The sequence below is a fragment of the Pundamilia nyererei genome, unplaced genomic scaffold, assembly GCF_000239375.1.
Source record: "Pundamilia nyererei isolate P.nyererei 1_Seehausen unplaced genomic scaffold, PunNye1.0 scaffold00203, whole genome shotgun sequence".
Classification (NCBI taxonomy): Eukaryota; Metazoa; Chordata; class Actinopteri; order Cichliformes; family Cichlidae; genus Pundamilia; species Pundamilia nyererei.
Genome location: NW_005187604.1, coordinates 165,623 through 180,316, shown reverse-complemented (window position 1 = coordinate 180,316; position 14,694 = coordinate 165,623). Strand labels below are relative to the sequence as shown.

The following is a 14,694-nucleotide window of genomic DNA, read 5'->3' as shown; positions in this document are numbered from 1 at the left end:
GTTTTCCGTCATGAGACTGTGATATTCTTTCTTTTAACTGTTTGAAACCCAAAATGGCCACAGCTGGCCGGTCAGAGTGTTTCTATTTTTTGGATCAAAAATTTTTTTGTACACACTATATGTTAATAACATCAACACCTAGCAATAAATAAATCCGTCAGATGACTGTTCATGTTATAATGTCGGGTGTGGAGCATCCACAGCTATTCAGTCTGGAGGAGGCTGTAAAGCTTTGTGAAAGGAGGCTGAAACAGGTCGATGAGCCAATGAAGCTCACTTCTGATGGATGACAGCGACACCAACATTTTTAAGGATTTCAACTTCTCTGTTGGCCTGAGTGACTGAAGCTTTCTTTGAGGTGGAGCTAACATTGCTGGAGTCAAACATTAGCATAATGTTAGCTTATAACCAGCTGTTCTTGTTGTTGTTTAGCTGGCTCTTGGTAACTGTCGAAGATGGGAGGGTAGCAATTCTAATCTGCTGACAGTAACTGGGACAAAATTGAGAATGAAAAGGCGTGTTTATGCCTATTTTAGTGTGTTAGAGCTCTGATTTCAGTTTAGTGCATGAGGCTTGAGATGAGCAGGAAAAGGACGAGGTAGAAATGTGGAAGGGGAAAGGAGTGGTGGAGGTGCCAGATCAGGAATCAGATCAGGAATCTGGAAGATTCTAATAGGATACTATATAGGTAAAGACCCTACAATAATACACAGAAAACAGATATATGTATATATATAAAAAAAACCTCATTTTAAGTGCGTCATGGTTCCATATATGGCACTTATAGCAGAATTCAAACATAATGTGTAAAGCATAGGTTACCTTTTTGTGACACTGAAACTTCAGGTTAAACGTACCTCTCTAACTTATTAAAAGCAGTTTTTAAAAAAGAAGTCCAGATGTAGAAGCCTATGGGGGGGAAACCTCTCACTTGATTTATTTGAGGTTATGGTCTTAATGGCTAGTTTCAAGTCTTCACAAACGCAAAATCATGTTCATTCTGTAAGCTATGGTTCCAGTTAGAGCCAAGGAGGAGGATAAAACAGGCTTTTAGAGCATACGAGCGTGTGGTGTCCCTCGGTTTCTCAGCCAGATCAGTTTCTCGCTTGTTGTCTCTGGTTTCAAAATACCGAGGTGGCAATCGTTAAATGGCTCAGCACCAGGGAACTTCCCTAAACGATTGATGACGTCACAGTGGCTACATGCTGCTTTCCCATGCATTTTATGGTTGCATAAAATGTTTGGGGGAAAGTGGGCTTTAACACTAGGCCTGTTGAAATCGTGACTCAGACATTATTATTCAGTTTTGTCACGATTGTTAATTATTCCTCTGAATCCAGCATTTGTCAGGAAGCTTCAACTTCTGTAGCCCCACGCAGAGTTAGCCTGCTATCTCTCATTAGCCTCCTGCAGTGAGAATAGACAAAGACTTGAGAAACCCATTCAGCAATTTTGAATACATTGTATCCGAAGCACCAGTCAAATCATTTTTCCTGTGGGTGTCAGACACGGAGCTATTGACAACTGTGTCGATTTCAAGAACGTCCCAAGGTGGCAATTTTCCTTTGATTAGCTGCTTCGTTAGCAATCATTCCACTGAAGCCAGTTTTAAAAAGGGGTTCACAATATATCTGACACCACTGTTGCAGTGTATCATCAACTTTTAGGAGGATAAAGAAAATTAAGACTCTTGTCAGATTTCAAAGCTAATTATGTGCCGGGCTCGGCCATACTTATAAACCATGTCACATGGCTACAGCAGTTGTCTGCATCTTGAGAGAAAAGCGTTCTTACTCTGCTCTAGTAACTGCTTAGCTTGATGAATGTGCAGTCCATCTTCATCAAAGACAATTTCTTTTTTTAATAACAGCCAGACATGAATAAATCACCATTAGGCCTTTTTTTTTTCCCTCCGGAAGATAATAACCAGTTGCTGCTTCAGTTTGACTTGCCAGTGCATGATGGGCGATGAAAATGCTATTGGTTTGGTGGTCTGCATCCACACACACACACACTAGCTCACATCCAGACCAATGAGAAAGAAGGCTGCTTTTATTGGTCCAACTGTACTTTAGCACTGAAATGACCGGTGTTTTATTCAGAGTGTCTGCCAGCAGGAAAAGAGGGCTGGGAGGCAGCCAAGAAAAAAGAAAAAAAAAAGCATGGCATTGTAGGGCAGGAGGTAGAATGTGGATCTAATTGGGCATGTATATGTGTTCTAACTCATACGCACGTTTAGGGTCCGGGCCAGTTCACTTTTGAGTTGACCTGATTGAGCGCATAAACAGAACCAGCAGTTAATCTGCCAATGAAAGGTTATTCAGTGCTGTTTTGCAGCCTTAAATGAGAAATTTCCAAGATTAACTCCATTTGTCACCTGAGATTTACCGGTCTCTTTGCACAACCACACAGTTCTACAACACAAGTCCCATCTGTTTTTATTTTTTCCCAACGGACAATCAGGGGGGAAAAACCCTCCACTTTTCTCTTCCTTTCCCATTATTCAACCAAGTAATTTTCCCGAATACTGAATTAAAAGAAAAATATTTACAACTGAACAAACTTTTTTCCTTTTTTGCCTGCAAATCAGCAATGTAGGAGAAGCTCCAGTGCTTCAACTTCAAACAGTCAGGTGGGGGATAACCATAAAGGGAAAGGAGTGTGTTAGCATTAGAAAGCATGGCAAACCTTTGGGTTAAAAGAGCACGTATGCACATAAATACAACCGACTTGCTGGGAGAAATGGAAAGAGGGATAGGGTAAAGGAACACTTCAGAAAAGGGAGTCAAAGACAGGAGAGGAGTTGAGGAAAAAGACAGACAAGGAAAGCGAGCAGGACAAAATTCTCTTTGTAAAATTCTCAACTGGGTCTGGATCTGTTTACCACCACAGACCTACAACCTTCCACAAGTTCACCCTGAGCAATCTGCTTAATCTACATTCCCCTTCAAAGTGACTTCCAGAAAACAGGCAACCCCACCTCTCAGCAGGGTGGCAGGCCCTTAAAACTAGCCTCGTTCTTTCCCCGTCCTCGGCAGCAAAGCCCTTGATTAGTGTGATGTTTTACTGCGTGCGTTTTGTGTGTGTTACTCCTAACAAGTCTTGCGCTGTAATGCATAAAAGCGTGCGAGAGAGTTTGTGTGGCCAATTCCCTAGCAGTAAACAGGCTGGAGGGCAACGGGTCCTCCCTGATGAGGGATTAGACCAGGCTTTTTAATTACAGTTTCACAGTCACAGGAGTAAGAGCTCCACACAGCTCCTCACCACTGCTCTGGAAGCCTCCAGCTACAGCAGCTGACTGTAGCCACAAAGGCGTATATCTGAATCCCCCCGCAAAGATTTTGCAATACAACCCTATCTCTGAACGCCTTAAAATGTAGAAGCAAAAACTGAATTTTCAATCCCAGCATTATTCTGATGATGCTGTTTGGTCAAATCCAATACAACAATGAATTCAGGCTTTAGCAGAATAATGATACCGCCTGAAAAGGTTTCACAGCTCTGAGATCTTCAGCAAGGTAGCAAATGATTTTGTCCTGGTTTACATGTTAAACAAACACCAAATTTACTTTGATTTCAAGAAACCTAAAACAATTTCACTGATATTAAAATTCCCCAACCTTATAATTTAAAGCGTACAGTTTTAGGAAAATGTTTGTGAACACTTCACTGTGTTTCTTGATAAATATCACCTAAAACGTCATTAGATTTTCACAAAAGTCCTAAAATTAGATATAGATAAAAACTAGACTTGGACATTTATTTATTAAGGAAAATGGACTGCATTAGTCAAAACTCTTTAGAGAGAACGCATAATGAGTTGCTGTTTTTGTGCAGGACCCACAAATCTGATGTGTTTGTGCCATTATTTGCTTTCTCAGACGTTATTGTGAAGGTCCGACTTTGATTGATCCTTTTTCCAAACTCACTGATTCAAAGAGTCTGATTCTAATGTCGCCTCCATATTTACTGCTAAGGCCACAGACTGTCAAGCTTTTGCTTGCAGCTGTATATCAAAGTTATAAATTATAGACTTTCTTATAATTTATGATTCCACCAAGGAATACTGAGACACTACATAAAACAAAGACAGAGAAAAACTATGCAAAAGAGAGTATTGCTAGGGACAGATCAACCGAGGTGGAAGCAGCAAGCAGTGGCTTAAGTGAGAGGTCGCTTTTAGCTTGTGATGATGCAGAGTTGTGTTGCACGCTGCTGCTATAGCCTGTATGGGCACACAAATAATGGCGGCGTGATGGGAAAAGCTATACTGGTGCAAAAGTCAACTCACCTTCACGTTAGCTGATATACCCTTACAGAAAAACAAAAGAACACAGTAAAGGACGAATCAACAAAGGAGCTTTTGAGGAGCACAAAACTGATAGAACATCAGGGGAATTTGCTCATAATAATAATAATAATAACAATAACAAATAAAAGAAAGAAAATGAAGAAAATAAAGCCATGAGAAGGAGATGAAACCACTTTGGGCTGTAGGATTATGGGATTTATAGTTCTTAAGAATGGAAGTCTGGGAGTGGAGATACGGTACCAAGCAGTAATCCATAAGCATAATTTGAGCAATACTGAAATGGATCAAAGGGACTTTGGGGAGTTTTGCTACTATGAGGTTATTGGGATCAATGTGCCAAAACAATGCCGCTGCTTTGAAGAGTCCTACTCGTGTGATAGTACGCAGAAAAAGTATGGCTTACCAGTGTTATGCACAGGTCATAGCTTTATTTTAAAAAACATTTTAAAGTTTCAAATTTTAACTGGATCACTCCTTTAAGTTAATATATCTGTGGGGGACAAAAATGATTTGATCCCCTGCTGAATTTATAAGTTTGGTCACTTGCAAAGAAATGAACAGAAATTTGCTCCATTTAAATGCTAGAAATGCACAAGTTTAACAGCGTATCAAATAATTTGCCCCCTGTATAACTGACCTTTCTATTTAATCATGTCGTCACTAGTTGTTTTTTTTTAGGATCAGCATCAGCCCCTGCCTATGCACTGTGACCATGCTGTGTGTGCAGCTTTGCGTCTTACCTTGGTTTCTGTGCGCCGTGTGGTTCCATCATCAGAGGTGACCACTGAGACGTGGGAGGTGGGGGTGCCGGGGTCTTCTTCAATGGTGACCGTCTCCTCCACCACCTCCTGCGGCTCTTGCATCATGGCCAGGGATGTGGCGTTACTGGGGCTCTGCTCCTGTGCAGAGAGAAGTAAAAAAGAGAATCTGAGAAAAACTGAACTGAAATAACCGACAGATTTAAAAAAAATAAAAATAAAAAAAGCTGTTAAGATAGAGTGGAGAAAAACAGAACAGCATCCAGGTAATCATCCATTAGACATACGACAAGATGAAACTTTAATTGGGCCACAGCAGCAACAAATGACATTAGAATCCAGCAGAGAGAAGCAGAGCATAAATAAGAACATTGCAAATGAAGTGTATTAAATATAATGCCACCTGCAATTTGCAATGCAACACTCGAACATCAAGTAGATGGAAAGTGTGAAGCGCATGGCGTGAATAATAATGTGTAGAAAATAACCGCTTTAAAATACACGGATATGAATAATAAGTGTTTACGATTTCCAAACATGATGCGGTATGAAAAAAAAGGGCTGCAAAAAAATATTCATGAAAATGACTGAAATATGAAAATGTAACTGTATTGTATGGATATAATTAAAAATAACATACTGCCGTTTTCACAACGACAGTGACTCAGTGTGTCAAACGTATTCAGTCTGTCCCTGCTTGTGTATAGGTCATGGAAATGTACATACACTGTCAAAGATTTAAAAAAGCAGTTTAAAAACACAAATGCACAACTGGTTCACTCAAAAAAGGACGTAGCTGAATTTGAAATGTTCACGTTATTGTCACTGTAACAGCAGCAGATTTAGGATAGGGAACATCAGACATGCACTGATTCAGTAATTGAATTGGATAGTGGTTGGACAGTGACTCAGAAAGCTAGACTGGACATCGATGACAATAGGCCAATCGATTGGATTCGGTCTTGCTCTGTGTTTACTATACCACGTGTCAGCAGCAGCGCAGTGATTGTTAGAACAAAACCTAACATAGCACGGAGGAAGATAACAACAACTTGTCAGCAGATTGGAGGTATTCCACACGTCTTGCTTGTGGCAGGTAAGTTTGTGACTTAAACTGTGGCCAGGTGTCTTCATTCGACTGAAAAACTGTTGACAACTCTTTCCCTCTCTCCCAACTCTCTCTGTCACAGTGCTCTGCAAAAGCCTTGAGCCATTCCTTGGTTCTTTATATTTTGCTAGGAAAATGGGTGAAACTATTTCTTCAAATGTGGAAAACTTAAATTGAAATACAGTAAAAAGGAAAAAGAAAGAAAAAGCAGAGTTAATACAGTTCTAACAGGTTTAAAATCAATATTTGGAGTGACCAGCTTTGCTCTTCAACACAGATTGAACTCTTTTAGACTCGCTTTCTTATCATTTCTTTAAGTAGTCTTCAGGAATATTTCTCTAGGCTTCTTGTTTCTACCTTGAGCTCTGATCCCGGTCAAGATAATCTCACACTGCTTCATCAATGCTGAGGTCTGGGCTCTGAGGAGGCCAATGACGATTTAAAATCTGATGGTATTTTTCTACATTCATATTTCCATCACTTCTGACAGGATCCCCACAGCCACTCACAGAACTACAGCATGAAACCACAACAGAGCCTCTACCATGTTTTATTAATGGCAAAAGACACCACTGTCAAACCTCTCTCCTGATCTCCCCAATTCATAGTGACATTGATTTGAATCAGAAATTTCAAATTTGGATTTAACACTACAAAATACCTGATGCCACTAATTTTCAGTCTAGTTATTATATAATTTGATGTACCTCGGTCTTTACTTCCTGTTTCCCTTTAACTGAGTTTCAGATGAGGCTTCAGTGAACCGTAGATGGATCAGATGAAAAGGAGCTTTGCAAGGCATCATTACATCATTCATTGACAATAAAAGGGTTTAACAACAAGCAAATACATATCTACTTCAGGTTTTCTGTCAAAATACCTTATTCCACATATTAACTACAATATAGCTTTCCCATTACCTCCTGTATTTACTGAACTGATCCATTCTACACTCAGAAAAAGTGAATTCTCCATTTTATATATTTCCTGTACTTTTTCTTTCCATTCTGTCTGTACTGGGAGTTCTTTCATTAGCCATTTCCTGGTAACTGCTTTCTTACCAGCTCCCTGGGTAATTACTTCTACAATTTCACTCCAATATGGTTGAATAGCTGGGCAACCCCAGAAGATGTGAAAGTGATCAGCTACCAGTTCTCCACACTGTCTCCAACAACGTCCACGTTTACATTGGACCTTCTGCTTTCATTTTAGTTTCTGAGTAGTAAGAAAACTCGAATCATATTTTTCCAATGCAAATTCCCTCCCGTGACCTGAACTAGATCTATTCAGTTGTGTAATCTTAGATTTGTACGTATCAGTTATTAGGATGATTAGGCCAGTATTACTTTCATCCCTAGGTTCCATGTTACTGTTAAAATAGGATCTAACCCCCAATATCGGAAGTAGTCTTGCCTTTCCAATCATGTTTGCCCTTAAGTCTTTCAAAACTGTGCATTTCCCCTGCATCTGATGTCCAAACACCTCTGGCTGACCATCGTTTAAAGCGATTATCTTGCTGGGCTGGAGCAAATTCTTTATCATATGCTACCCACCGTAGCTGTTTCATCGGATTTCCTAATTTTAGTTATTCATATAACCAAACCAGATATTTAGGGGTGTTCTTGTCCCACAGTTTTCTTTCAGTTCTAAATGTGATTTTCTGTCTCCGATTATTGTTTGAAATGGTAAATCTATTTGAGTCATGTCCACCTTACTATTTTGCTTTGTAGGAAGGGTTGCACCAGTAGATTAAATATCTCAATTCTGCAGCTTTAAAATGACTTTGCAGGAAGCTGTAGTGTTGTGTATCTCACTCTGGGCTTCCATATGAATCCTGAGAGCATTCTCTCCACATATTAAATAGTTTCATTGGTGTTTCAACCAGGACTGACCGAGTTGTTTATGTCAACTCTACTACCACTTGACTTGCATAACAAATTCCATCTATGTATACCTTCCTTATAATCAGTAAATCATTTATATCATAGATCTCAGATAATGTTTTGGGAACCTTATAACCCTTCTTCACTGTACATGTCTTCAGATTCATTCTTTTAGTTGTATTAGTAGAGTCAAGAGAGGGCTGCAGCAGTCTCTGCCATACATAAGGGTACCTCTGGTCTCTTCAGTAATCATGTTAAATATTTTCTTAATTAGCATTTGGTCATTACCTAGTGGTCTGTAAACATGGTTTATGGTCAATGAGTCCAGTTACTAGGATATATAGCCCCTCTTTGTCTAATTAGTTGAAAGGTTTTTTTTATTAGAGATTAATATTGCGACACCTCTTGCATGTCCTGGTTTGTATGATGAGTAATATGCATGTCTAAAAACCAGTTGTTTAACTGTTTAATGTTCCATGTTATTTATACGCATCCCTTACCAGAATATTATGACTTCATTTTCCATTTTCATCTTGGTTGCAATTCTTTTCCTTTTGATTGGGCTTTGCAGGGCTTTAACATTTAATTTTACTATATTATATTCCTGGAATTATGTCATATTCCCCTAAGCAAACATGTATAGTATAAACTCCAAAAGTGAAGTTCTGAACAGGGAAGGGAATCCTCCAAATGAAGGGCCCCTCCTGGGAGCACAGAGATCCTCTCTGGTTCTGCGTGTGTGCTTCCCTACTCTCAAGTTGCTCCATATTATACTTAGATTAAACCACATTTATTATCAAAATGTCTTCCCATGTGTGACCTAGTGCTTTGGAGAGCGGCATTTCTGATTCTAAATTGTCCTGATAAACAGTTACTTGTGTCTCTACTCCGTAACTTTTCCATAAGTTGTTTACTCATGAATGGCCCTTAATTTTTGGCCTTTAATCCTCCTTTGTTGTTCCTCTGTTATATGCAATGGGACTGTCAACATAGACCCGAAACCTTGCTGGGGCTCGTGTCTTGCACAGTTTACGCAGTGGAGCATATTCCCTTCTTTTTTGGATAACTTTGGGTAGCCATGGTCAAAAGAAAAATCTTGCAGCAGTCTTGTATCCCCAGGTCGATGTCCGAGAGCAAAAGTTTGGTCTTAATAAAGTTCTTCAAGGACTCAGTTGGGTTTCCACGTTATTGTCCTAACATAAGTTGTTTCTTCAGGACTGCGTCCCAAAGTCAGTTAACAGCGAACACCATTGTGGCATGTGCGTTATCTTTACTTCTTTCTCCATTTCTTTCCTTTTCTGTGGTCTTTACTATCTTTGCTCTTTATTTTCCCATAGGTCTTTAAATAAACGTGATGTTCTAGACAGGAAAAAGGGGGAAACGATAGACCTTTGCTGAGAGTTCACATAATATGCTGCTGTTCATTTTGCTGCCACTTCCCCTTTAGTCCTGTACACCATGCTGAGAAATAACAGCTCTTTGGGAATCACCTTGTTGGTACAAAAATAATTATTTCTGTCTAACTGTGTTATCTTTGGCATTTTCGTAGATTCAACTATGATCAAATGATCTGTTTTTGCAACAGGCTGCTAGTAACAAAGTGCCTAAAGACACAATTTGGTGTTCTTTGCCAAGTTGTCTGTTATGCGTAAACACAATACTGAGTCATCGCTTGAGTTAGGCAGAATGATGATGCTTGAATGATTCACTGATCAGTGTTAATTGGCTTGACAAACAAACAAATCCTCTGAAAACGGTCAGGTACAAGAACAAGAACAAGACTGAAAATTTGTGAAATAAGTAGGCAAAGGAAAATGTTAAAAACCTTCAGAAAGCCTGAGGAAATATTGGTCAAGACCACTCTGATAACTTTAATAAAAGTCTGGCTCCATGGAGCAGAATATAAAAAAAAGACAGGCAGCTCAAAAACCATATGCTTATGATACCATGCACCAGCTATAGTGCACTGGTTGTAAGAACAAGAGCTAACAAAGCGTGGAGGTTTAATAACTTAGCATTGATATTAGGATAACAACACTGCAATGCAGGATAGGCAACAAGCTCCTCACCTCTTGATACTTAAAGTTAAAGCTTCTTTCAAGGCAAGAAAAATCAGAAGGACCATTTTTATTCATATTTCATTGAAAGGCTGTGGATTTCAAAAAGAAAAAAAAAACATGTCTATAGGCTACAGGTGACAGTGAATATGGAGTTCCGCATAACCCACCTGACCTTGTTCAAAGAAACAAGGTCAGGTGCTGCATTTCCTGCTGATGGAAAATGATACAAAGTCAACGGTCGGAGGTGCAACGCCCTGTCATGGCCCGCTGCTGCGCTGGAGTGTGACAAAATTACAGCTCTCAGGGTGGAGAGGGAAAGGGAGGCATTTGAAGCAATCACTGATAACCAAAACAGCACGGAGCCAAGAGAGGGAGAGGAAATCGAAAGTAATAGAGAGGGCGGAGAGGGAAAGGCTTGCAGTTGGATGGTGTAGTGGGAGAAAGAATGTTTCTTATGTCGGAGGAAAAAGGAAGTCTGCTTGTACTGGTCATAAGGACTTTGTTCAGGGTGTTAGAAATGCCACAATAATGTGTGCACTTCCTGTTCTCTTTGACCCTGATGAAATATATTTACAAATTCTGTAAAAAAATAAATAAATAAATACATTTAAAAAAATGCAAATATTTCCATTCAGAAAATATTTCTTACTTTTTTGAACCCCTCAGTCTTTCTCTTAAAGACAAATTTAAATAATCTCCAACAGTGACATCCTTCCAAGTTCTTGTAATCTATTTGCAAATTCATTCACATGCTGTAATGATGACTATTTCTGTCTGCCCACTTACACAAAGCTCACAGGAGTAATGAAGCGAAGGCCAACAGGCGAGCAAGAGGAAAAGTTTTTGTGTTATTCCCTGTTGTCTTGTGTTGAAAGACTAAGTGACACTTTGTGGAGGAATACAGCTTGTTTTCTTCACATCTTTGAAGACACTAATAAGCAAACACTCCATTGATTGGACAAGTTCTCTCAGGCTTCAAAGCCCCACACGCCCTTCATCGATCTGCTCCTCCCTCTTGCTGATCAGTCAAAAAGTTTGCACTTTTTACGTCTAGGATCCTCTCCCCTAATTCTGCAACCCTCCAGCCTCCAGGTCCCTGATGGGGAAAAAAGACCTGGGCTCTCAGTCTCGGTACGCATCACCTCCTTCAGCAGCTCACTAAAAATAAAAACTGCTTCCTTCATTTACCTGCCCCACTCTATTCAGTAACTTAGAGTCAATTAGCACTCTGAACTGAGCCGAGTTAGATCATTACACTTGGAAAATGGTTCCCAAGCCCCATTATTGGGGTTAATGACTGGGAAGGCTATCAGCTGCATAGAAAGAGACACATTTATTTACACAAAATCATTGTGAGCTGAAGAAAAGACATTTTTTTAAACAACTGACCGCAGGCTATAAAGTTCAGCTTTGCTGGGAACAGTGTTCTAATGGCATTCTGAAAAAGGTCAGTACTGATTAGTTGCATCCAATCAGCATCCTTGTTCTGTTTAATTATATATGCAAATTACCCTCCTGACTCAGTGCCCAGCGCTAAAAACAGAATGGAAAATTAGTTATTTGAAGACTCTCCAAGTGTGTACACAACTCATTTAAAATATGCAATGTCTTCCAGTAGTAATAAAATAAAGCTTTGTTTGCAGAACTGCATCATTTGCTGAAGATTCAAGGTCCAGTGGAACGTGCACAGCCTTTTGTGGATCCTGTGCCAGTCACTGGCTTCCACTTCTGATAAAAGATGTCTGTCCTTAGCTCATTGGTCTCTTTATTAACACTCCATAAAGAAAATAATATTATATATTCATAAAATAAAGACAGCACTTAATTAGTCATTCAGTTAAGATCATCAAAGACAGAAACCTATGGGGATGTGGCGCAGCATGAATGGTTTTGATTTATCTTTTGAGGACAAGAGTACTGTATGGAAGTTACCCCTGTTCCACCGCTTCATCCCCCTGTTAATCTGGACAAGTTAACTGCATTCCTATGATGTTTAGCTCTTTGAAGGCTCAATGGATGAAGCCACAGTAGGTGCTGTCACAGCAGGAATATGTAATAAAAGCAGCACCATCCTGCAGTTGTTTAAACACTGTTAGAGCACTGGACAGAAAGGAGAGCGCGGGGGGATCCTTAGGGGCTCGCTGACAAACTGGCTTCTTGATCCAAGCTTAATGCAAGGTTGCTCGCTCACTTCTCCCGCACTCAGCATGCAATAAATTAAAACGTGGCGTCGAACTCGACATTACTGCCCCTAAATAAATTATTAAAAGCTGTCTGGCCACAGTCAGGCTTTCTGAGGGCCCCGGGGAAAGGTGAGGCTGATTCCAAGTCAAGGAGCCTCAGGAAAGCATACCCTTCAGTAGGGGTGGGCGATAGAAACGATATAAATTCGGCCAACGATAGAGATTTTGACTATACCGCTCTATCGCGATAGCGCATGTTGATGATGTCATCAAGCTGCACCTGTTTTGGTCGAAAGCATCGCAGCGGCTACAACCATTATCATCTGCAAATTATGCCGGGCGACAGTCATAGCAAAGAGATGAAGCACTTTTGAAATATGGGGAAAGCCAAAAACTGCGCTTCCTCCACTTCCGTAACATTGATTCATTAATGTTGAATTCTCTGGCAGCTGTTCTATTCCCATGTTGTTGCAGTATATTAATAACTAACCTCGTATTGTGGATGAATAATCTCAGTTGTTCTCCTGACTGAAGTTTGGCCTGTGTATAGCATCCTCCGATACGATTACATTTGTCCCTGACCACCAGAATCCCTCACGTTAACTTTTATCGAGTGGAAAAAAAGTTGGCGTTCATCCTCCAGCTTCACTGTGCTAATGTTATGCTAACATAGCTGTGTCGCTAGCAATCACGTAGCACAACATTATATACCAGGTAGTCCAACTTCAGTAACCCTGCAAACGCCACTGCTGTTTAGTTTCCTGTCTTCATTATGTTGGAAGTGGTAGCAGAGCTAAGGCACACTCTAGATTTTTGAGAAAATTAAAGGATTTTAAGTGCACCTTATAGTGTGGAAAATACGTTGTACAGAAGAAAAGAATATATCGCGATATATATCGTTAACGCACATGCTTCAAATTATATCGCGATATGGATTTCAGGCCATATCGCCCAGCCCTACCCTTCAGCCAAGGAAGGGTGAAGTAGAGCACATTTAAGCTAATGGTTGACTGGAGAGAGGGGAATGATAAAGTGTCAGAGGGTTGTGAGGAAAAACGTGATAAGGAAGGAGGAAGACGTTTGAGGTTGTGTACTGGGTGAGTAGAACGTCCGACGTTAGACAGGAGAGCTACTAAATCGAATGATCCCAAAATGCAGCATGAGAAGTAACAAAGGAAGACGACACTTTAAGCTCGAATAAAAGTCCCTGGAGCAGGGTATCATTATGAAAATGTTCCCACTAGTACGACTATGCTGGTGTGTGTATGTGTGTGTCAGCAAGAGTCAAACCTGAAAAATAAAGATAAAGAAATTAAGAGTGCCTCATAGAGAAAACAAAACACACCCTTTCATAAACCCAGCAAAGCCTGTCTGTTAAGGACTGGATTTAGCCAGAGAAGTACAGCACGCCCTGGAGTTCCTGTGCCCAAGAAAAGAAGGCAAAAAAATAAAGGTGTTTTGTCTTCTTGCCTAAAATATAGCCTTGCCAAAAGCTCGAACCTCCTCTGATGAGGAGAAAAGAGCTTGCAAGAGATTTGCTAGTTAAATCACTTCTGTTCAGCCGATGGTAGCAGAGAAGCTGAAGCATCAAACGGACAGGGATTCGGCTCACAAGAGGGCCCAAGGATTTGTACAACCTGCACTTTACTCAGTCCAGTGTGGCTGAGGACTTGGTGAATAATGAAACCTCATCTTTCCAAGCAGTACAGAGACCAAAAAGACTATAACACCGGCTAACTCCATCAGAAGTGCTTAGAGTGTGCTTCTACTGTAATGTACATTTTAGATTATCTTTAGCTAAATAAAAATGTTTAACATTTTTTACACATTAAACCTTTATGTAGATCGGGCAGAGAACAAACCTTAAGGTCTCCACATCTCGACAATGTCCACAAAAAAATCAATGCTCCAAAAAAGTAAAATAAAATAACCAAGAGCCCTTGAGCAGCCTCTGAAGAATATTTCTTTACAATAGATTACACAGGGACACACCACACCTAAAAAGCAACTAATCTAAACCATAATGGATTGCTGTGCTAAAAAAGGAAAGAAAAGGAGAAGTAGGAATGCTAAGGCGGGAGATTAAGCGATACAACGGTGTCAATTAGCAGCAGCCTGCTATCTGCCATCAATCCGCACCCATTCATCATCTGTGTTCAATAAGCTGCTCAGTGCTGTCTAAGGACGGAGAGATAGAGTAAAATGAGGGAGTGAACCAAGATAAGAGGCTCTCCTTCAATCAGGACAGAATCACAACAAGGAAACTTCACCTGGATTTAGTCTTTTCTGAAGACGTTGCTCAAGGTGTGCAGTGAAAGTTGTGCATTCAGTTTATTGATGTCATATTGATGATACTCAGCCATCACTTTACTTCACACACTGTTTCCCCC

The 14,694-nt window shown here is 40.1% G+C and overlaps 1 protein-coding gene across 10 annotated transcripts in view; it reads right to left on the bottom strand.

The window, feature by feature from the left end:
- arvcfb (ARVCF delta catenin family member b) overlaps positions 1-14,694 on the bottom strand; it is a 242,479-nt gene that overhangs the window by 82,039 nt on the left and 145,746 nt on the right. For 7 of the 10 annotated variants that reach the window (XM_005747739.1, XM_013914544.1, XM_005747742.1 and 4 more), the window contains 2 exons: positions 5,053-5,211; positions 4,292-4,312 (listed from right to left, as the gene is read on the bottom strand). In XM_005747739.1, the coding sequence (XP_005747796.1) occupies positions 4,292-4,312; positions 5,053-5,211 (180 nt within the window). The remainder of the gene's footprint in view (positions 1-4,291; positions 4,313-5,052; positions 5,212-14,694) is intronic. The other 3 variants (XM_005747743.1, XM_013914543.1, XM_013914545.1) reach the window with 1 other exon arrangement.